This window comes from Stigmatopora nigra, chromosome 19 (assembly GCF_051989575.1).
Source record: "Stigmatopora nigra isolate UIUO_SnigA chromosome 19, RoL_Snig_1.1, whole genome shotgun sequence".
NCBI classification, from domain to species: domain Eukaryota; kingdom Metazoa; phylum Chordata; class Actinopteri; order Syngnathiformes; family Syngnathidae; genus Stigmatopora; species Stigmatopora nigra.
The window spans coordinates 3,693,408-3,716,306 of NC_135526.1; the positions used below are offsets into that span (position 1 = coordinate 3,693,408).

Sequence of the window (22,899 nt, forward strand, 5' to 3'; positions counted from 1 at the left end):
AAAAATAGGTGGTGTGGTACCCGTGCTCTAATTGTCCTCAAGAAGCTCTAGTGTTTGTAATGATCTCATTCCATACGTTTGGGGAGTACACAGAGGTAGTATCTCAAAACAAACAGTCTCTTTCTCACACACACACGCGTACACTATTTTCAACTCTGCCCCATTTGAGGTCTTTATCTAAGATACACAGAACTGTCAGAGAGAACTCGTATGGGCCCAAGTCAAGGCCCCAGATTGCCCTCAATTGAAGACATTTTGACTCTTAAATTTGACACAGCGAGAACATTTTTCATCTACTACTCACTCATGTGTGACCAATAAATCTGCCAGTGCTTTATTGAACTTCATCATACTATATATATATATATATATATATATATATATATATATATATATATATATATATATATATATATATATATATATATATATATATATATATATATATATATATATATATATATATATATATATATATATATATATATATATATATATATATATATATATATATATATATATATATATATATATATATATATATATATATATATATATATATATATATATATATATATATATATATATATATATATATATATATTTATATATATATATATACATATATATATATATATATATATATATATATATATATATATATATATATATATATATATATATACATTATATTGTATGTATATTTTTATTTTATATATATATATATATATATATATATATATATATATATATATATATATATATATATATATATATACACATTATATTGTATGTATATTTTTATTATATAGTATTTTCTAAATGTCTTGATGGGTTTAAAAAAAGTGAAAAGCTTTTTCTGAAATGGCGTAGTTTCCACCCGCTTAATGTTTGAAAGATTAAAATACATTTGCTAGCAAAAAACAACAATCAAGATATAAGTGTGACGTTGTAAACGTGTCAAGATTACTTGCATAAATACGTACACAGGATGGATAAGAACTTTTGCAGACTGACGGCACAGAATGTGACAACATTACATCATCGTATCACCATCGTCCATATGTATGTTTTTACTTTAAAGTGACATCACTTAGCCCTTGGCTTCATTTGAATATATAGACATGTTTCACCAATCACATATTTCTATTTACGAGCTTGCTTTTTTGGCTCCAGCTGACCACTGCTGCCTCTCTCCGTCAAGGAGACCACGGGAGGGGGAGGGAGACCTGGACTAAGCTGTGTGTGTTTGTGCATGCGAGTGTGTGTGTGTGTGTGTGTGTGTGTGAGGGAGAGATAGAGAAAAGAAGAGAGACAGGGGGGGTTGGCTTTAGGGTGATGTGAATGGAATAGAATCAGCATGAGAGAGAGAGAGAGACAGAGATAGAGAGAAAGAGAGAGAGAGGGAGAGAGAGGGAGGAGGAGGACAGCACACATCAACCTGCCTCTTGACTTAGCCAACAGAAAAGAGACACAAATTGGGAAGTGTGTGTTATTGTTGGGCTTTTTTCAATTTTGGGACAGAGGAAGAGAGCAGCAGACAGGAGGAACTAAGCCTAACGGCGGTGGAGGAGGTGAGCCAGCCTCAACGCGGAGATAGATAGCAGAAAAATGCTGCCACGGGGAGAGAAGGGGAGGGAGTCGGCAGAGAGGAAGAGGATGAAACCAGACCGGGTGGAGCGGAGCTAAAATGTTGGAGGTAATAATCTTTTCTTTCTTCAATGTCTGGCCTCGGCCGAGTCCTCCTTTTGAGCATGACTGGTGAGCAGGTTTGGAAGTGTGTGCACAACTACAGTATGTGTTGGCATGCACACAATCTAACCAAAGACAATGTAGGAGCCAAGACGGGATGAAATAATGCCTTGTGTCATCTCATCTTTTGTTTCTCCGGTTGTTGTGTCATCAGCGTTGACTGTGAGGTGTTCAAGTGAGCTAAAGCCCCCCCCTTACAACCAACCCTGTGTGTCATTACCGCACAACATTGAGGGATTCAAACCAGTTTGCCACCTTTGTCGCATTTCATCACTGGCCCTCCTCCTCCCCCACCTACCCTGATCTGTCCTGTCGCCCTATTGTGAGGCCTAATTGTCTTTTTAAAAAAAAGAAGAAGAAGAAGCGGTACTATCGCACAGTCAAGAAGTCAATGCAAAAATTCTTGTGGTAGGGACGTGGGAATTGAGGTAGGCTGGCGGACAAGATGAATATATACATGCCCAAAAATGAACAGTTTTATTTAAGTCATCATCCTTATCTCGGAAGACAAATTCAACAATAAAAAGGAGCGAGCAGATTGAAATTGTGTCCTCCTGCATGTATTAAAAGGTGACGTAGCGGTAGAACCGTATGTGACGTGTAAAGACAATGAAATGAATAGCGGTGTTATTTTCAAGGTGGCACAGAGAATGAGGGATGTTGGAGGCAGGTACACCCCCCACCCAAACACCCCAACCGTGCTCCGTAATTTTAGATGGCCCGTGTGTGAGAGAGACAGAGGGAGAGCTATATCGAGCAAGTCCCGGGGCGTTCAGATAGATGCTGGAGGGAGAAATGATGCAGGGATGGATGCTGGACCGGCAGTAGCGTGCAATGATAGAAAACACAACAACAGCAGCAGTCACTTACATAAGCCAGGCCACTCAAACAAGAGGCATTTAATTTACATTGAGCCGCACTCCCCTCTACGTTACGTGCTATTCATGGTGGTGTGCATTAACATTTTAAGCCGTGAAATACTTTTTCAGTAATGATGATGAGATGCATGACTATACTACTGTTGCGGTAATATGGATAAGATGCTACTGATAACTAACTAACTGAATGATGTAGAATTGCATCATTAAAACTAGGGTTGGGTTTTTTTTTCTATATTTATTCCCGGAATGAATTTAGGATTTCATAGGTTGAAACTTCCTTTTTGCAATTTTTTACAATATCAACCTGTTTTTTTTTTAAATTTTTATTATTATTAGGGTTTTTTCTTCTGACAGACAACAACATTTACTGGTTATATTATAAATTCGACAATTGGCTGGTCACCGATTCCGGCTATGCCCCGCCTGGTGCTCATAGTTGGCTAGGATAGGCTACAGCATTATTGTGACCCTTGTGAGGATATGTGATACAGAAAATGAATGAATGATTTTGTAGGTGAGTGAATGCAGGCTTCATATTTTCACACCTGGCCTGTTATATTGCTGCTTGGCTGGAATTTGTGTAACTGTTTGTCTCAAGTCTCTGAAGTTTGGCCAACAATTTTCCCCCGTCCATTATTGCTTACCCCTTGTAAACATCAATGTGCTCAATGCTGAATATAAGCTGTGTAGCTAACGTGCGCAGTAAAAGTGAGTCACACTCCGGGGAAATAAATGCTCAGCTCGAGGGGTTCGTCCAATTATCACCGTGACGAGGAAAACAGCCCAAATGGTCTGCAGCCACTAATCAGCAATGTTCCGTGAAACCGTCATAGAAATGAAAATGTGAGCATCTCTTAATCTAGAGGTAAAAACTACTTTTAATAAGAAGCTCTGCATTCATTACTGTAATTGGCCGTTCAGTATTAACAGTTCTACTGCAAACTAAAGCCAAATGAAATTATTTGTCAAATGTAAGTGCAATGATTTGTAAGGATCCACTTTAAAATGAACACCTGGCAACAGTTGACAATGTTGTTATCAACATTCCATTGGCAATGTGTCATTTGTCACTTGCTCAAAGCAATCTTCGGTAAAATGTCTTGATTAAAACTACGAAATACACAGCGGCTTGTCCACTGGTATTAGTTTGGCTCACAGTTTGGTTGGATGGGAAAAAATGTATATTGGCAGTGTCATTATTGGAGCAATTTACTACACATATTAACCATTGTTCCAAACACAACAAGTATTGACAATTGCTTCAATAAAAACTACTAATTTCTTTGAAAAAAAAAAAACAAACAACAAAAATCACTTCCAGTAACTGACTGACTGACCCTGGCTTCCTGGCCGAGGGCAAAATAGGATTAAAACTGTCTTTTGTTTTGCCCTTTTTTGGTTTATTTTACCAAGAAAAGGCCTTCCGCCTCATTAAAGTCCAATCAATCTAACTCAGGTAAGAACCTCCCCTTGGTGATAGTGTAAATTAAATATGAATATTTCTTTAAAAATTACATTTTGGAGATTCTGGTGGTTTCTAATCACCATGTCATTCTCCATAATGTCCCAAATACACCATTAGGCCATGCAGTGACAACCACCTCATTGTTCAAGTTGCCATTACAGGGAAGAAGTGCACTCAAGGCCATTCTGAGCTAGTGTAAGAGAGCAGCACATCAGCACCTGCATATAGCTGCAAATCTAAAGGGGACAAAACATCCTGCCCGGAGACCAATGTAAAAATACATTTTTATAAGAATAATAGATTGTAAGGCTTTTGCTCAAGGGCCTCTATTAGGCAACCACTTGCCACTCTCCCATGCAAAGATGGTGCTGGTGAAGCAATGAGGAAAAACGAGCAGCTGGAGCAGATGCTATCGTAGTGAGCAGAGATGAACGCTTTGCATTTAGGAAAAGAGTCTTAACATACACTCACATTCATTTAAAAGTACTTCTAAAGTCTAAATGCTGTATGTTTTTTTTGTCTTCATGGAATACTTTGAGGTTATTTGCGCTGCTCAATTGTTACCACGCAAGCTCTTGCTCTATGTAGGTCAGCAAACCAAGTGCAGAGCTAATGAATAACATTAAGGAATCAGCAAGATGCTTTATTGTCTGCATTGGCACGAATGCTTTTGGGAGGTGAGAAGATTTTTTTTTTTTAAAAGGACAAATGAGAATTTATGGCATGAGAAATATTGGATTTCTGGTCTCAGCATCTTTCCCCCCGTGCATCCTCAAAAGGGTTGCAGGGGTAGCTGGAGCCTAACCCAGCTGATTTCAGGCAAAAGGCAGACTACACCCTAGACTGGTCGCCAGTCAGTCATAGGGCGCACAGATAGACAAACGACCATCCACGCTCACAATCATCAAAGTCAGGCGAGTGAACCTTTACACCATAATATGGCTAAGAGCGAGTGGATGACAAAAAGGGTTCAAAATCAACATAATAGTACCAAAGAAGTCAAAGGTCCATTTCTTTCCATATTTTTGCCTATCAACCATGTCCTCCCTGTCGCCCTCCGCCCCCCAAACACGACTCAAGCCCAGAGGGACAGCTGCCACATCAATAGTCAAGGTTTCATTCACCATGCAAACATACACCATGCTATCTTACAGTGAAGCATGCAATAATACGCACTCTCTGCCACAAGGTGTATTTTGAGATACACAGGAAATGGTAGTGCTCTGCTAGTGTGCCATGTTGATGTCATGGCAAATACATATCAAACAATAGAGGCGTGTTTTTTCACCAGCACGAAGGACACAATGGAAACAATACTTTTAACTTATCAACGCTTTCAGCTTGGGTCTGTTTTTAGTTTAAGAGGAACTTGATTATTAATGTCCACAGCACCATAGAAAGCTATTGTTTTACCTTGTTCCCTACTAGTACAATGATGTACTTGGATAGATGGTTGCATAGATACATGGGTTGATTCGTTTATTAGGTTTTTTTTTTTTGGGAAGGCTTATACATAAAAAGGTTCTAAAGAAAGAACGTGTGGAAAATAAGGATTATCACAAAAACAAAGAAAAAATACCCAGACAGAACTGAAACTCTTGCAGACTATAGAGAAGTCTCATGTGAAGAACTTTTGGTCTAGACATGAAATTGTACTGTAACCCAGTTTTTTTCCGAGATTTTTAGCTGAAGATCCAAATTAGAAATTTGAATCCTCTTTGGTAGGCAAACTTAGAATCGGACGCAACATATTTACAAATATGCTACACTCTAAGTTACAATTTACAAAAGACTTTGCATTTATGATACCGCATTTGAATATGCAGTCTGCAAAGTACTACTTCTTGGTTAAAGTTAAAAAGGTAAAACAATATAGAGAAAGTTGAAACAAATCTGCAGTTTATTAAGCGAAATATGCAAATTTCTAGTTGAGGTGATGATGGTTCCTCTTCATCGAGCTAAATATTAATACACCATCTTCATTATGCCATATTCCATCATGTATGAAACCTTTTCACTTTAAAGGAAACTATTTGACACATCAATAGTCTGGCAAACAATTCCTCAAGGTAACTCATAATGAGCATTAATGGTAACTGTGCTGTTGTGAAAACATATAAAATACCATATCAATCTTTCTTTTATAGTTATGTTCCAGATATTTTATAGTCATATCCCAATGACTACGGAGGCTATAACTAAAATGTCACTCAGTAGACTGAAAACCTCTAGGAAGGCTGAACTTATTAAATCACTACTTCAAATATGAAGCTTTAATTTTTTTTTCTTCTGTCCATCTGTTTGTGAGTCAGCAGGCTACTTCCTGGTTTTTTTGGAGGAAGATTGTTACAAACAGACGGGAGTTGGCGTTATAATTCTAGACTGGTGGTGGATCCTTCCACTCATGCCATGCAGAATAATGACACTAAATCTCAATGTGCCTTTGTTTTAATGTTTGTTTTCTTCTTTTTATTGCGGCGCCAGAAATTCCACAAAATGTGAATTATATCACTCAGAATTTCAGTTGACTTTATTATGTAATGATTTGCTTTTTCTGGCATAATTTCTATTTAAAAATCTCAAAGCGTCATCACGTGCACCAAGTTGGAGGCGTGCATGTGTCCGAAGGGAGATGATTATTAAGACTGAGTCCGCACACACACAAAAAAAAGGGAGAGTAGTGCAGTGCAATCGACTTAACAGCTTTTGGAAAAGGTCCAGTTCTCTGTCTGCAATATGACTCGAAAGAGGTGGGGCAGAGCAGGAGGGGGTGGGCGGGGGGCTTAGTGCTGGCCTTTGGACTGAATTTGACCATCAGACCATCACATTAATACACTTTTACTTTCTCTAAAAGCATCACCAACAGACTAAAGCAGTGTCAAAAGGTTGAGCAGCAATGCAGAGGTTTAACTGGATCTAATGTAACACTGTTGTGTGGGATCAATACAAAAAAAAAATCCTTGGTTTTATATTTCCTGCCATCAGTCTCTTTTTTTTTTTAGAACCAAGAATTGATGAAGTAGCCTTTTACTACTACCCTGAACACCCTCCTCATTGAAGCTTGACTTTGGCTAGCTTTCTTTAATTAAGAATGGACCTAATGTTTGATTACATCGTTATGCGTAAAAGAAGGCACGGGAATGTTAATTTGTAATATCCAGAGGTGTAAATCCTGAAAGATGATTTTCAGAGCTTTACCGCAACAGAAAAAATGATTTGGATTTCCTGGTGGGCTGTTGTTCTGGCATTGAGTCCAAATGATGACAACACTTGACAATCTTTACTAAGTTCAAATGTCAGTCATCTCTTCCTGTTCCACAGGACGCACGCTTGCGGTGTGCACATGTCGAGCGACAATGACTTCCTCAAAATTGTGTACACGTCTGTCCTCTTTCGCTTCTTGCACCGACATCTCAAGGATTTAAGTTTATGTGTGTGAGACAAAATTTAAACTTTCTGATGATGTTTGTTTGTGCTTGCTGGCCTCAGAAGTTTTAAAAATAATCTCAAAAACTTGTTTTATGGATTTATTATTTAGATTGAGATGGCTTTTAGGACTTTTACCAAATGTGAGTATCATCCTGGATGAAACTTTGTTAACATCTGCATTCTGCGCAGTTTGTTATTTCAATTTTCTATTTTTCTATAGTTTTAGGCTATTGTGATCACCATAACATCTTAATATACATGTGTCAATGCATCTTTATGTCCTATATATGTCCAAATCATTGGGCCCTCTTATCTATCATCTCATAGTTTGCAGGTGTATTTATTAGACTGGCAAAATCGAGAAGTTGAGCATTCTTCTGCACACTTCCTCTAGTTTATTTAAAAAAAAAATGTGGAACTGGATTTATGTTGATTTTGCTGTAGAACTGTGGTTTATATGGCGTGAGAAATGAACTAAGTGGCACGGACCATGTAAAGGTGATATACGTCAATGAACCGCAATTCTACAAAATCACATTTATATGAAGTGAATTAATGTTGAGGTACTGTATTTCAAAAGGGACCTACAACAATTAAACTAGTATTAATTTCACCTACACTTATGTATATTGCATAAATGTTCCTAACAGGGAGAATGAGCACAGTGAGAAAGTACCGCTTGTAGTACTTGGAGTCTATGAAAACACATTTGTTGTTTATTCCCATAATGTCCTCAAGTTATTTTTTATTGCCACTCAGCCATTCTTGCTATCGCTCATTGATCCATTTATATCAGGGCATGGTTAAAGCCAGACTCGTGCGTGCAACCCTGCTCACTCGAAAATATCAAGGGAGACATTAGCCTGGGTTATTTATCATCTATGTTTTTTTTTATTTTTTAATAGGGTAAAATGTTTGTTTTGGAAAAAAAGAAATAAAATTGGACTGAAAATATTGCAATGGTTGATTTTAAAAAGGGAAAAAATCTGAAAGTGTAATGTACATCATCTATAATCATTTGAATTTGATCCTAAAACAGAAAGTCGGCACTCATGATTTACTTTCAAAATGATGCGCCGGGCCAGATTTGGCCCCCGGGCCGGCACTTTGACACATGTAGTATAGAGTAGAGTGAGTGTAGCCCAGTACAGTATTTCTGGCAATCCCCTCTTGGTACTAATTTTCCTAATCACCGAAGAGTCATCAAGCCCAAAAGGTGCAGAAGGCTGAGTCAGATGATGTGGATAAACAATCCATGTGGACCTTACAGTGTGTGCATCTCATTAGGAGCGTGCATGAAAACACCTCAACCCAGATCAGCCTATCTTGGGGCTTGGCAAAACTACTGATCATAGGCACTTAGTCCAAATTCTGTAATTTGTCCTTTTATAAGCATCTTTACAAAGTATGAGGTTTCTTCTGTATTGCCTGTAACTAGGACAGGCCTTGTGGTGTCTTAAATCTTTCAAGATCAAAACACATTTTTTGCATGTGTGCTGGCTCATTTTGCTGCACCTGCTGTTTAGTGTGAGAGCAGACTTTTATGTCAAAAAGCTTGACAGGAAGAAGCGCTAGTGACAGCTTTTGACTTTGACGTCATTGTGGTCAAACTGTGAGAGAATGTCTGAAAATTGGTTTAACTCTTTTTCTTATCTGAGGACTTTTTATAGGACTTCTTTATTATAGTTCACATATATAAATCCTAGGGGAGTAGACCAGAAGAAGTAGCAATTTGAATGATTTTAGTTGGACAAATGGTACTGCTGGAAACAGAAATCCTGCAGTGAAATGGAAAAGGACATTTTAAAAACCATACAATCAACCTTATAAACAAACAGTCAAATTGCACATGTGGCTCCGGAGCCATATGTTCCATACCCCTGGTCTAAGGTGTAGTGTGCCTTTGGACCAAAGTCAGCTGGGTTAGGCTCCACCATCAACCCCAGCAACCATTTTAAGGATGCATAGTATGGAAGATGAATGATGACACCAGATTGATGAAAATGTATCCTCTTCATCGCTTGTAATAAAATTCTGCACTCAGTGTGCCTCTTGAGAACCGTTTTGGACACCCAAAATTTATACTCTCTCCTATACAACGATGACTCAAGGCAATAACGTGTCAGTAACATTTTTTTTCATGTAACAGAGAGGAAAATATTGAAAATGTAATCCTTCTTTGCAGGTGCCGAAGAGCCAGTGGAAGCCATGTTAGGGGTACAGACAGGGCCTCCTCTAAGAGGAAGTAGAATCGGGCCATAGTGATGGTCCACCTGGGTCTGCAGCAAGCGGCTCCTCGCAACTCCTGGATGTCTCCCAGAACTCCCCGCTGCACACCCGGATGAGCCTCTTCTGCATTCTAAGTGCTCTGGTTTTCCTCATTCCCACTTTAGAACTCCACTTTGTGTGAAACCATTCCAATTGTTTAACAGCAGGACATTGTTTTGCCTTCATTGACTTGGCAGTTTTTCCATTTTTACATTCTGATCACATCGGGAACCACGTAAGGGTGATTTTCCAACCATCATGCAGTCCGATGACCTATTTGCCCGAAAGTTTCGGCGGCAGAATGTACGACCAGCAGCCCCGACTGTCAACTTTGATCCGAAACCAGAGGCGGGCGTGGTGGAGTGGCCGCCGAGAAGGGAGGCGGATGGGTTAGAAGGGGATAACCTGACTCCTAGCCGGGCTGGACTAACCCTACGCACGGTGGGACGAGGCCACATCATGCAGCGGAGTAATAGCGATGTGACTTTAGGAGACCTGGACTCCGGGTGCAAGACCGGGGTTAAAGCGACTCGGGCAGTTGGCGAGAAGATGGGCGTGGGGGCTCAGATGGACACCGGGGTGCTGCTACACCGAGAATATGGCAGTCTTTCATCACTGGAGAGACAAAGTCAAATCCAGGATCAGCGAATTGCAAACCAAGGCCCGTTCAGTCCAAACGCCCTCCGGTTTAAGGACCCTTTCCTGCTTTTAGGACTCCAAGGCAACCCGCCGGAACCCGATGGCTTCTTTCGAGGCCTGTCCACCTCCACGGGAGATTCCCCCAAACCTGCGAAGCCGCCTAAGCCCGAAGATCTTAGTAAGAAATCTAAAACTGTTCCCCCTTCAATCCCCCAGCCCGGTCCCTATGATAACATCGGGGGCGGTGCTTGGGTGAGGAACTTTGCCCATTATGATGTTCAAAGTATACTTTTTGATCTGACGGAGGCGGCCACCAACCGAGACAGCATTGGACGCAAAAAGAATATCACTTCAGGAGCCTCAGCCGCCTCACAGATGCGACCCCTGTCCCAGGGAGCGCCTTCCTCACCGGCACAAGGAGGTGGGCTGGGCAACGGGAGTAGCGTGGATGACCCCGAGCAATCGATGCTGCTGGACGAAGGTGACGGCAACGACAATGAGCTCCTACTCAGCTGCCCCCACTTCCGAAATGAGACAGGTGGGGAGGAGCAAATGGGCCTGGGCCGATCTCAGGCCAGAAGGGGGCTGTGGTTGAGCCCGCGAACCCCCAACGACGCAGCTTCCGTCCTGGAAGAGCCCAGAGAAAGTCACATTCAGCAGCAAGGCAAAAGCAACTACTTTGTTGAACATGCCGATCTGGGGGCGCATTACTACCGCAAATATTTCTACATGAAAGGTAAAAAGCCACAGAACAAAAATACCGGCAGTCAAACTTAACTCAAAGGGAAATCTATTTTTGTATGCAAGTTCTGCATTTCTTAGACTGCTGATTATAGTGAAAATAATATTTTTAAACACCAAAAAATGACACGCGAGCGAGTATACAGTCGTCGTGTGGTGCCAGTTATGTCATTTTTATCCATGCAGGCAAACATCTCATTAATGCTGATACACACGGAATAGGTTAAAATAACAAAAACACTATAGTTTTAGTGGTTTAGTTATTGTACCTTTTAAACTCTTTTCTCCACCTGATACGAAATCCGTTGGTATAAAAAATATATTAAATGGACAACTTGCACCTTTTTCTATATATATACTTGGAACTATTTATATTGCATGCCGTAAAAAGCAAAGGGTAGTAAGCCACAAAATCTGGAATACTTACATTTGATTGGATAAAATAATACCAACATTTAAAAAATGTGACAAGTAAGCGGATTCGCTGATATGTATTCTCATTCCAGAACATCAGAACTTCTTCGGCATGGATGATCGCTTGGGCCCGGTGGCCATCAGTTTCCGCAGAGAGGAGAAGGAAGGCACAAGTGGCGCCCAGTACAACTACAGAATCATCTTTCGCACCACTGAAGTAAAAATAAAACTCCCTGGGGTTCAAAGTGTGAAAGCCTGCATGATAGGACTAAATTGAGACCTCTTCTCAGATGAAAACACTTCGTGGGTCCATCTTGGAAGAGTCTGTTCCCTCCGCCGCCCGTCACACGACCCCTCGAGGTTTGTCTCCCAAGCGGCTGCTGGAGTTCATCCTGCCCGAACTCAATCTGCACTGCCTTCGTCTGGCCTCAAACTCCCCCAAAGTCCGTGACACCTTACTGAAGCTGGATGAGCAGGGGGTAAGTTCCATCTTGGACAATTGGAAAAGTCATCTCCAAAACACATGTTGTAGTTTCAACCACAAATAACAACAAACAAAACACTTTGAGCATCCCATCAAGTCATGTGGTTGATGCCGTTATTAGAAGATTGGTACCCAATTGCGACTTTTTCCATTTCTTTTGTATCTGTTCTAATATTTCCATGAAAAATGGTCGTGTTTCATGAAAAAATAGATATAGATAGATATTTAAAGATGGGTATGAGTAAAGTGACAATGATTATCATAAAGTTTTTTCTCCTGTTCTATCGTGCAGTTAAATTTCCAACGAAAAGTCGGTGTCATGTATTGCCGGGCTGGACAGAGCTCAGAGGAAGACATGTACAACAATGAAAGCTCTGGTCCAGCCTTCGAAGAGTTCCTGGATTTGCTCGGCGATCGAGTGCGCCTGAAAGGCTGGGAGAAGTACCGAGCTCAGCTGGATAACAAGAGTGAGTTAGAACACTTCCGGGACACTGATCAATTGTCTTTATCATGCCGCTATTGTGAGGGCATCAGTGTAAGCCAGAAATGACTTGACTCATCCTTTGACTCATGTTTCCAAAATAGCTGCTGGTTGTCTCACAACTGCTTTACATACTACACAAAGCAGCAAATAGGATGTTATACTACTTCTTTGCCTCATCTTTTTTTCTCCTTGTCCACACATAGCCGACTCAACAGGGACACATTCCCTCTATACGCGATACCAAGACTATGAGATTATGTTCCATGTGTCTACTATGCTGCCCTACACAGCCAACAACACTCAACAGGTAAGTTTAAAGCAGTCACAGTGGTGAAATTCAATTGTTAATAGATATTCAGCATTTTTGACAGACTCTTTTAATTGGTCTTAAGAAATGAGCCACTACTGTGAATGCATTTTGCAATCTTGTTTAATTTGTACACTATGGAATGATTGTCTAACAACCCCTAATTTCTTTCATTTTTAGTTGCTGAGGAAGCGTCACATCGGCAACGACATTGTGACCATTGTGTTCCAGGAGCCAGGCGCATTGCCCTTTACGCCAAAATCCATCCGCTCCCACTTCCAACACGTCTTTATTATTGTTCAGGTTCATGAGGCCTGTACAGAAAACACCTATTACAGGTCTGATGCCTTGTATTACACTCAATTAGTACCACCGTTAGTCATTTCTGTAGAATTTCTTGCACGGCCATAACATTAAAACATACAGCAGTTACAAAAAGTATTGCATATATTTTAAATTGTCGACAAGAAAAATACTTATGAGCCCCTAATGTGAGGAGTTGCTTCTAAATCTCTCAAGCAAAAAGAACAAATACAAAACACTACCCCTTCTTTTTCTTTCAGGGTGGCTGTGACACGGTCTAAAGACATGCCATTATTCGGTCCGCTATTCCCAAAGGGCGCACTCTTCCCTCGCTCGCCAGCCTTCAGAGACTTCCTCCTGGCCAAGGTAGTCAACGCGGAGAATGCGGCAGAAAAGTCGGAGAAGTTCCGTTCAATGGCCACTCGAACGAGACAGGAATACCTCAAGGATTTGGCCGAAAACTACGTGACCACGACGCCCATCGACTCCTCCACCAAGTTCCCGCTGCTCTCCCTCGGAGGCAAACGCAAAGACAAGCTGAAGGGCGCCAAAGGGGCCGAGCTCCATAGCGCCGGTGCGCTAGTTTGGGCCGTGATGGTGGATGGCGGGGAGGAAGGCGAGGCATCAGAGCACAAGCTGCCCTGTCTTCTGGGTGTTTCTGCTGAGTCGGTGGTGCTCATCCAGAGGTGCACTCGCAGGGTGGTTTTTAACTGCTCCTGCAGGGACGTCATCGGATGGAAGGCGGTGGCCGAGACCAAAGAGGGTGGGCCCCGTTTGGACATCTTCTATGAACGCGGAGAGTCAGTGTCCATCAGCGTAACTGAGAACCAAGCGGAGGATTTAAGAGAGGTGGTGCAGAGGCTGGAGGTGAGTGATAATATTCATATACTGCTCCTACGGCATGTAATGCTTGCTTGGAAAAAGAACTGTACCTGGTTATCAAGTTTCGGTGGATTTAAACCTGTCCTCTTTGGTTCAGACCATTAAAATTGGTGATGCGCACCTTTTGTGAATGCAAACGTAATCTGTAGCCTCAACAAGGTTACCGAAAAGGTGGTCTAGGTTCCCAATCGAGCAAATTTTAATGTGGTTTGATACATGTGGGAAACTGAGCAGATTATGTTTCGAATCAGCTCTGAAATCATCTTTTTTTTGCACATAACAAGCTTCCATAGCAACAGGCAATGTAGGAAATGCTTTCTGGTTAGTATTGTGAGTGTTAAGCAGTACTTCAACTAACATGAGTCTACTTTTAACATGGAGCAATGAGGAGAGTGAATGTCTACATGGTTTTTGGGAAGACACTGGTATAAACTATGCTGCAAACATTTAAGATATTTAATTCTAAGATGAAGGAGGAAGGTTTATGTGCCATTGTGCGGCCGCACAGTGGAGCTCCGTGATTTCTTTATTTGACGGAACGGAGAAAGTAAAGTATGGGCTTTCTCACACCCAACCAACTATTGGCAATTTATTATCTAGAGGTCACCTTCGCTTATGTATTTTTCCCTTACTATAAGGACAGGCTAGTAATGATGAAAAAAATCCTAATTAAATCTCTCCTTTTGTTACACTAATCCTATTATGGGTTACGGCTGAGAACTAGAGCCTATCCCAGCTGCAAGGTTATTTTTTTTAGAAAGACAACCAGTCACACTCACATTCATTCAATTTGAAAATCTCCAATGTCATTGTCGTAATGACTATGCCTCATGAGTCATGCTTCTTTATGTGTAGCAAGGTATAAAATTTGTCCAGTGAAGTCTTTGTTTCATCTGCAGTTGGTTACCCGAGGGTGCGAGGCCTTGGAAGTCACCCCGTTACGCGACGGCGTGGGCCAACCTGGCTTTCTGATGAATGAGGAGGGCTTTGTGACGGAGTTGCAGCGCTTCTGCTATGCCGAAAGCGGGGGACTGCAGTTATGGGCTCGTGTGGTACGCTTGTGCGGACGTTCTCTGGTCCACCTCGGCACAGAGGAGAGGACTAGACTACTTCGCACTGCGCACAAAGTCCACATCACAGTCATTCCGCCAGACGAAAACGGGAAACCCAGACGGTGAGAGAGACGCCGCTGAGTCATGGCAAGCGGGGGGAAATTGATTTCTTTGTGGGCTTTAGGAGCTTCTCTGAGCTGTACCAGAAAGCCATTAAGGACGCAGAGTGTAAGCCTGGCGAGGACCAGTCGGGTGAGGCCTGGGTTCTTGACGAGAGGGGGGATGATGAAGAGGAGCTGGACAAACCGCTTCAGGGGGAGAAGGTCACCGAAGCAGATACAGTGGAGGTCCAAGTGGAAAGCCATGGGGCACCAGCACCTCCAGTAGGAAGTGAGAAAGGTGATGGTGAGTCCTTCCTGGCACCGCCAAGCCTACCTCTGTTGCGGGCTACTTCGGTGCAAGACCAAACATCCAATCAGGACCAGGAGAGCTCGCAGCTCACACGCAGTTTTTCTTTAGAGAAGGACTCATCCTACAGTGATACCAATGAGGGGTGAGTTTTACACAGGAACATCTTATATTTGTAAATCCATAGTGGATAGAAACATGTCAAAAAAAGAAAAAGATAACTGCTCAAAGTAATTAAGTATGGCCATCTCGTGGTGTAGAGGTTCACTCTAACGATTGTGAGCGCGGATGGTCGGTTGTCTCTGTTTTCCCTACAAGTGACTGGCGACCAGTCTAAGGTGTGTGTGTGCATCGCTGACACTTATTCTGCAAAACGCTCACTTTGACTAATGAAATAACTATGATTGGTTGTTTTCATAAAAATTACAATTCCAAACTGTCAGAAACCATGATCTTATTTGTAATTTTAAAGTAAAATAATTGTTGACCAATATGGCTCTAAAAGATTATTTTGACTGAGTGAAATGGCAAAACAGCAATCATCCAAAACCACACTCAGAACCCAATCCTGTGGATTACTTCTACTTGAGTGCGTCATATTCTTTTGACCTCTGGCGTCTGCAGTGGCTCCAAATGTTGCCAATCCTCAACAGCAGATTTCTTTTTTCCTCCCTCCAATGCCAAATCTCTCTCTCCCCATCTCTCTCTCTCTCTCTCTCTCTCTCTCTCTCTCTCTCTCTCTCTCTCTCTCTCTCTCTCTCTCTCTCTCTCTCTCTCTCTCTCTCTCTCTCTTATAGACACATTTATGACAATGTGTCCTTGAAAGAGGACCGCCACATCTACGAAAACGTTGGCAAACTGAGCGATGCCACGCCTGATCTGATCCTGGCAGTCAAGCCCAAATTTGCCCCGGCTGACGACCAGGTGACTACACGACACATATTTCTTTGCTACGGTCAAACGATGACTTAATCTCAGTGTCTGTATCCGTTTTTGCATGTTCAGTTCATTTCAGATTTTGGTGAGGACAAAGCGTCGGCCAGTGAATTACCTCTTTCCTCCTCAAGGTTGTCCTCTGTGGACCGAGCAGAGAGAAACTCACGAGCCTTAAGTCTTCACAACTCCATTACCAAGAGTAAGACTTTAACGTTATATAGGGGGACATTTACACCACAGTGGGTTAAAACACAAAAATCTTTTCAGAGATCCCTCTCTAACGCATCGATGCGGTTTTTGGACATTTTGGCAATGCTCCATCCTGTTGTCACTGACTAAACGGTTGACAATGCAAAATTCGAGTTTTGGGTGACATCTGACTTCTGGACTTTGAAGCAGTAGATGGCGATAATGTCACATTATGTATATGCCAATGACGCAGGGCGAAAATATGGATGACATTGTGGCCAATGTATGAAAACAGCATGTTTTTACATATCAAATGTCTACATGGCCTAACTGCAGTCAACATATATGAGTTAAGCTAACCATTGACTACGTTCATTATAGAGACATTTAGAACAGAAAAGAACAATTCAACGCATCCATGTCATTTTTTGTGTGCACTAAAACAATGTTTTCTCACGTTTTAAAACAAACCATGATGTCATGATAAGCATGGACTCAAATGACAATTTTATAGAAATGTTTTCCATCTGTGTTTGATTTGAACCATGAATCCCTTTTCCCTCCCCCAAATATCCTCTGTGTGTTAAAATGGCCTTTTCATTATCATCCTTCTGCTTCCACTGCATCCCCTTTGTCCTTCCTCCTTTTCTTCTATGCGCGCTGCCCCCTTTTTTTCCACTAATCTAATATCTCCCCTGCTCTGCTGCCACCCCCTGCCAGGGCTGGGATAAAAAGGGGGACAGATGGGTGGTGTGAGGGGGGTGGGAGGAGTTTTAGCTCAAGTCTCACTCCTAATACCATCTGCTGTGCTTCCACCGAGACTATCAACCTCATCATTTAACAGCCATGACTGGACAGATTTATGATCATATGTGTGTGGAGCCATCATTAAAGATTGGGTTTCTATTAACATTATGTTTTGTCACAAGCTACCACAACAAATATTTGCAATTAACATCGAGTTTGACTAGTTCTAATGGCTATAGCTACTAAATAATCAATACTTAATGATTGCAATTCTTAATTTGCATTTACACTTACGGCACAGCTTTGGGGTCCTGGGTTCAAATCCAGGTCGGCCCACCGGTGTGGAGTTTGCACGTTCGACCCGGGCCTGCGTGGCTTTTCTCCGGGTATTCCGGTTTCCTCCCACATTAAAAAAAACATGCCTGGTAGGCTGATTGGACACTCCAAAATTGCCCCTAGGTATGGGTGTGAGTAATTCCACAAAAAAAGGACAGAAAAGTGGGTGCTGGTTTTTGTTCCATCTAATTGGTTAAACTGTCTGTGTTGGATCGGTTGGAAGAAAAACCTGCACCCACAGTGGCCCTCGAGGACCAGATTTCCCACCCCTGGTTGAGCTGAATCCAGTCTATATCAACACGGTAGCGTCACCAAGTGGTAGCTTAAAAAAAACTGCAACTTCAAAGCCAAAAGGAGCATTTCTAAAAAGTGCTGTCACAGTGTTCTCATGCCCTAGATGCATTTGTTTCTAAGACGTATTTGACAAATCGACTGAATTGATGACAAAAACCTTGTTCTCAGTTCTCTCAGAGACGACAGATACCACCGAGGAAGAGTGGCAGTCCATCGCTGACCTGGCCACGGCCTGCCGCAGCATCTTAGAGGCGCTGTCACGCGAGGGTGAGCATCTATTTAACCGCGCAATAATGTGAATGTCAAATAATAATCAAGAGGAGACTAATGGCTTCTAATGTAATGTATGAAATATGAAGGTGGTATCATTGTTCTCTGTGGTCACAGATCGCAAAGCTGGCGACCAATCAGGGGCCGATCACACGGATGGAAAGCTGAACACAAAGGATAGGTGGGTCACTCTTGCTAAATAAATTCTGTCTTTATCATCTACCTAATCTTTTTTTTTTGCCATACCAGGAAAAACGACGCCACTTGTGCTTGTTTAATATTTAAGGAACAATTCGAAAATGGTCATGTTTTTAAAATCTATTTTTCATTCAATATTTTTCCCAATCAATTCATTTGTTTTCGAATGTAATATGTAGGTAATATTCATTAAATTGGATGTCAAAATGAGTCTGAAAATTAGACATTCCAGTCCCATTAAAATGTCATAAAATCCCTTAAGAAATATAATCATAATTCATGCATGAAAGTGTAAAAAGTCTTTGTTTTATTTCATCTGACATGTCACTTTCTTGTCTGCTGAAGTGACTCTCCAGGCCACCTGGTGGAGAAGGTGTCACAGTTGGAGGCCATGCTGAAGAAACTGCAGGATGACCTGCAAAAGGTGCTTTGATTATTAATTAGCAGTAGCATATTAGTATTTCTGCTCAATTGCACAGGAGAGTCAGCAGGTAGGAAGAAATATTTTGAAGTAACTGAGCTGGAGGCAGTGGATAACCATACATCTTGATTTTGTGTCAAAATTATCCCACCCAATGCAGCATTGTTAACTAATGAAGTGACTGACACCCGGGTGGGTGATTCAATAGGAAATTTGTTCTAATACTATAAAATGTTTTAAGATTTGGTCAATCTGCTGCCACTCCTGTTGTAATTTCAATACTACTGAAAAATGTAATTGATATTTAATTTTTTACAACTGATCAAAAACATAGTCGATGTTTTGTACATTTAGAAAATTGTGTGTGTGGGGGGGAATATGTTTGGGGGGTGAGCCAGAATAATTATTATGGACTCATTTCTTTCAGCAAACTGCTGCTTGATGGAAATATTTTGAACACAAAGCTGCCTTCCATTGAAAATTGTCCATTCTGTACAGAATGTGTGTCTACTGTATGTGTGTATACTTAACTTTGTTTCTTCTTATTATTATTATTTATATGGAAAGTTATTTATAAAAAAAAAAATTAACTGGGACCGCAAATGTGACTCTTTTTAGTTTTGGCTCAAATTTCAAGAGTGATTTAATAACCCAATTAGTAAGAGTAGTTAATTTATGTCAACTTGTCCAGAAATGTGGATGGATGGTTGTATTGATAGCAAAAACAACAAAAAATGGTTTTGACAGTTGGTTAATATTTCAATGTTTATCGATTGGTTGAAGGGAATAAATTCAGTTTTCGATCAACTCTGAGTCATATAAAACAATGTGTAAGAAATTATTGGAAGTATTTTGACAGACATTGTTTAGATATACAAATTCCAAGTACACATTGGCATATTAAGCATACACAAGTACACAAATGTAAATACTACCTCTGCAAGAAAGATATTAATTCAACAGTGTTTTTTCTTCGTCATTGTAGTAAAAAATCGCTGCTACTGTGATATGGAGTTTAACAAGGTAACCAGACTGTACTTAGTTTTGTACACTCTTTAATTGCATTTTTTGCTTTTAGATCACAGTGTAGGATGACAGTGTAGTTGTCAGATTGTCATCTTGTTAAATACCATTGTTCATGTCACATTACCAGTTTGAGGAACCCCATTGTGCTCATCAATAATAATAGCGTGTGGCTGTCTGTCATTCACAAATAAGCGCCAAAATCCTAGAAAGTTAGTGTAAACATGAATTAACAACACGAGAAAATGAGTGAGAATTAGTTTTGATAACAAAGGGAACAAGTAACCCTACTTACTTAATTCATTTTTAACTTTTAACAAAGATTTGCAGTACTACTACCTAAAACCTCCAGTTTATTATCATTTATTATTAATAAACCCATTGGATTTCCAATACAGAACTGCAAATTTGTTTTCAACACAATTGCAACTCAAATAGGAACGTAGATATGAAAAATGCCAAACAATTTCAATAATAAATCAGGCCTATTATACGAATAGCTTTTATGTACATACATTTCTCCTTCCTTCTCGGCACTGTTTTGGTAGCTCATAGAGTGCTGTCATTGACTATGTGTAATTTTCCTATTTCCGTTCAATCCATATATGTTTCTGCCCTCTCCTTTCCAAGCCCCTTTCCCTATCCATTCCTTCCACACGCAGCGATCTGAGAGACGGCCTCTTGTTTTTGTTTGTGTGCCCATGTCTTTCAGGAGAAGGAGGACAAGGCGGTACTGCAGGCCGAGGTTCAGAGCCTACGGCAGAACAACCAGCGGCTGCAGGAAGAGTCACAAAGCACGGTGGCACGCCTCATCAAAGTCACTGAGCTCCTGTGCAACGTCAACAAACCCTGTTAGCGTGCAGCACCCTTTATAAATGCTCCTCCGGTAAAAAAAAACTCAAAAAAGACCTACCTGCCGTTGAAGGTGTATGCAAATGGACTCCTAAAACATACAGACATTCCTTTACAAGCGTATGATGCGCTAGCCGCATGTGTGCGCATCTATTACTGTACTTTGCTTCAAAAACTTGACAAGTCGAGTTCACCGACACTTCCGTTTTTTTTTTTAGCTCTGACACCGTTTGCATGTTTAGCAGAGAGTTGACTAAAAATGTCTACGTGCAACGTATAGTATCAAGTGTGAAGGGGGTAGGGAACATTCTAGTTTGGATGGTCTTATAAGACATGAGAGAACAATGCAAAGAAAAGAGAGGTTTTTTTGCTTCTCAGTTGTATTTTAAGAAGGGATAATCTCTTTATTAAGTTAAAAAAAAGAGACGGCACTGAAGAAAAATGATTTGTGAACACTGAAAAATGGAGTGATGCATCCCTTTTGAAGACACACAATGGTAGGAAAGTATGACTTCCTTCCACAACTCATTTTCCTCTAACCTCACAAAATATTGTAGCAGCCATACTGTAATAGTTGTCGTCCCACTGGCCTCAACATACCAACTGGCAGCTTTGATAGCTTTAGGTGTCAATAAATTCTCCATAATAGCCAACTAGAATAGTATTAAACAACGTTTGGTTACTGCCAGTTGGTTTACGAGTGGTAGCAGTGAGAGGAAATCTTCCAAACATGTGTTTTTTTTCTTTTTGTTTATTTGTACGTGTGTTGTTTCTCGATTCATTCTTGCACTTTTTGTTGTTGTTGGGATAAATCAGTTCTGACTCGACGTAGGCACGAATTAGAATCTATTTTTCCTCTTTCTATTTTACCTCACCTTATTTGTGCCCACTGTTAAGGCACCTTTTTGACAAGGTTTGTTTAGAGACTAATTAATTGTCTTTAGTGCCAACAAACACCCTGGCAGCTCCACCTGACTCAAAACCCTGTTTATCTATCATTTTTTTTATCAAACTCAAGACTATCGATGATCTCGTTTAGTGTACAGAGCTTCTTAATCTTAATTTAGAGTCACTGTGAATACCAGGTACCAGCATATGAAAAGACAGTATATACAGATGAAATGAACCTAATCTTTATTATAAGAGGATTCTCTGTACAGTTCATGTATACAGATATTATCTTGTGGACACACTGAAACCTCTGAACTGAACTCTCGGTATGAGAAGACCCGTTTTTGCTGTTTCTCGTATTGTTGTTTCGATTGTGAGAGGTCGGCGAAGCATGAGAATGTGCCAAGCGACATCCAAACCTTCCCCTTCTATGTGGATGTGTGTGCGTGCGTGTCAAAATGTAACTTATTAATCATGCAAATGTGGATTGTGTTGTAGATGTTGAAACTTGAGGGGTGGTTATTGGGGGGGGGGAATGTGAATTCGAGAAGGGAGGAAAGATCTGCTTGGTTTATTAATTAATACGTGACTTTCTTTTATTGTAGGAAGCCAGCAATTATGAAATCATATCTGTAAAGCTTGCATTTGAGCTTTCGCAAGGTCTTAAAAACCATTAGGTAAGCCTTAACCAGCAAGATTCTGACAAGATGGTCAAAGTAGGAATTCTCTGACTTTGTGCCTACCTAGAAAATGTAATGTAATGTTAAGCCAGTTCAATTTTTCTCTTTACGGATGCACTGACATGAGGTTTCAGTTGCAGGTGAACGTTGCAACATCAGATTTTTCATCTGCTATGTGAGCAAAACTGATTCGACCCGAGTTGTAATGAAAGATCAGATAGACGGAATTTCTAAAATGGAATTAAAGTGGAAAAGGGTGCTGAATGTGACTTGATGTTTTTGCACAGTACTACTTATAATCAGATAACTTTCAAAAGGGACATCCTTGAAATATCATTTGGTGGATGTAAACCTTGGTGGGCTGACACTTCTCTAAAGCTGCTGTCTTTGACACACATTTAATTTCCACTGACTGTCCCTTGTGTCATTCTTTTTCTAAACAACAGTCAAAAAATGCTTTCTCCGCCTTGCACTGACACTGGGAGAACTTATGATTGTCAACAATGTGCTAGCCTATGTCTTTATTTGGGGTTGAAGCACAGGATGGAGTCTT

General features: G+C 40.7%; 1 protein-coding gene across 3 annotated transcripts; it reads left to right on the top strand.

Moving 5' to 3' along the window:
* The first annotated feature begins 1,371 nt into the window (after nucleotides 1-1,371).
* sipa1 (signal-induced proliferation-associated 1) lies at nucleotides 1,372-22,604 on the top strand. Of its 3 annotated transcripts, XM_077740127.1 has the most exons (17): nucleotides 1,372-1,699; nucleotides 9,713-11,170; nucleotides 11,682-11,806; nucleotides 11,880-12,068; nucleotides 12,366-12,540; nucleotides 12,761-12,864; nucleotides 13,045-13,202; nucleotides 13,428-14,034; nucleotides 14,949-15,223; nucleotides 15,286-15,654; nucleotides 16,307-16,433; nucleotides 16,515-16,644; nucleotides 18,180-18,278; nucleotides 18,399-18,462; nucleotides 18,825-18,903; nucleotides 19,886-19,923; nucleotides 20,636-20,767. In XM_077740127.1, exons 2-16 carry the CDS (start codon nucleotides 10,054-10,056, stop codon nucleotides 19,886-19,888), a joined length of 3,621 nt encoding a protein of 1,206 aa, XP_077596253.1. In that variant the 5' UTR covers nucleotides 1,372-1,699; nucleotides 9,713-10,053; the 3' UTR covers nucleotides 19,889-19,923; nucleotides 20,636-20,767. The 3 variants fall into 3 exon arrangements, with proteins under 3 accessions (XP_077596253.1, XP_077596250.1, XP_077596251.1); XM_077740124.1 differs by lacking the exon at nucleotides 19,886-19,923 and having other exon boundaries at nucleotides 20,636-22,604; XM_077740125.1 differs by lacking the exons at nucleotides 19,886-19,923; nucleotides 20,636-20,767 and adding an exon at nucleotides 19,328-19,829.
* Nucleotides 22,605-22,899: the final 295 nt, after the last annotated feature.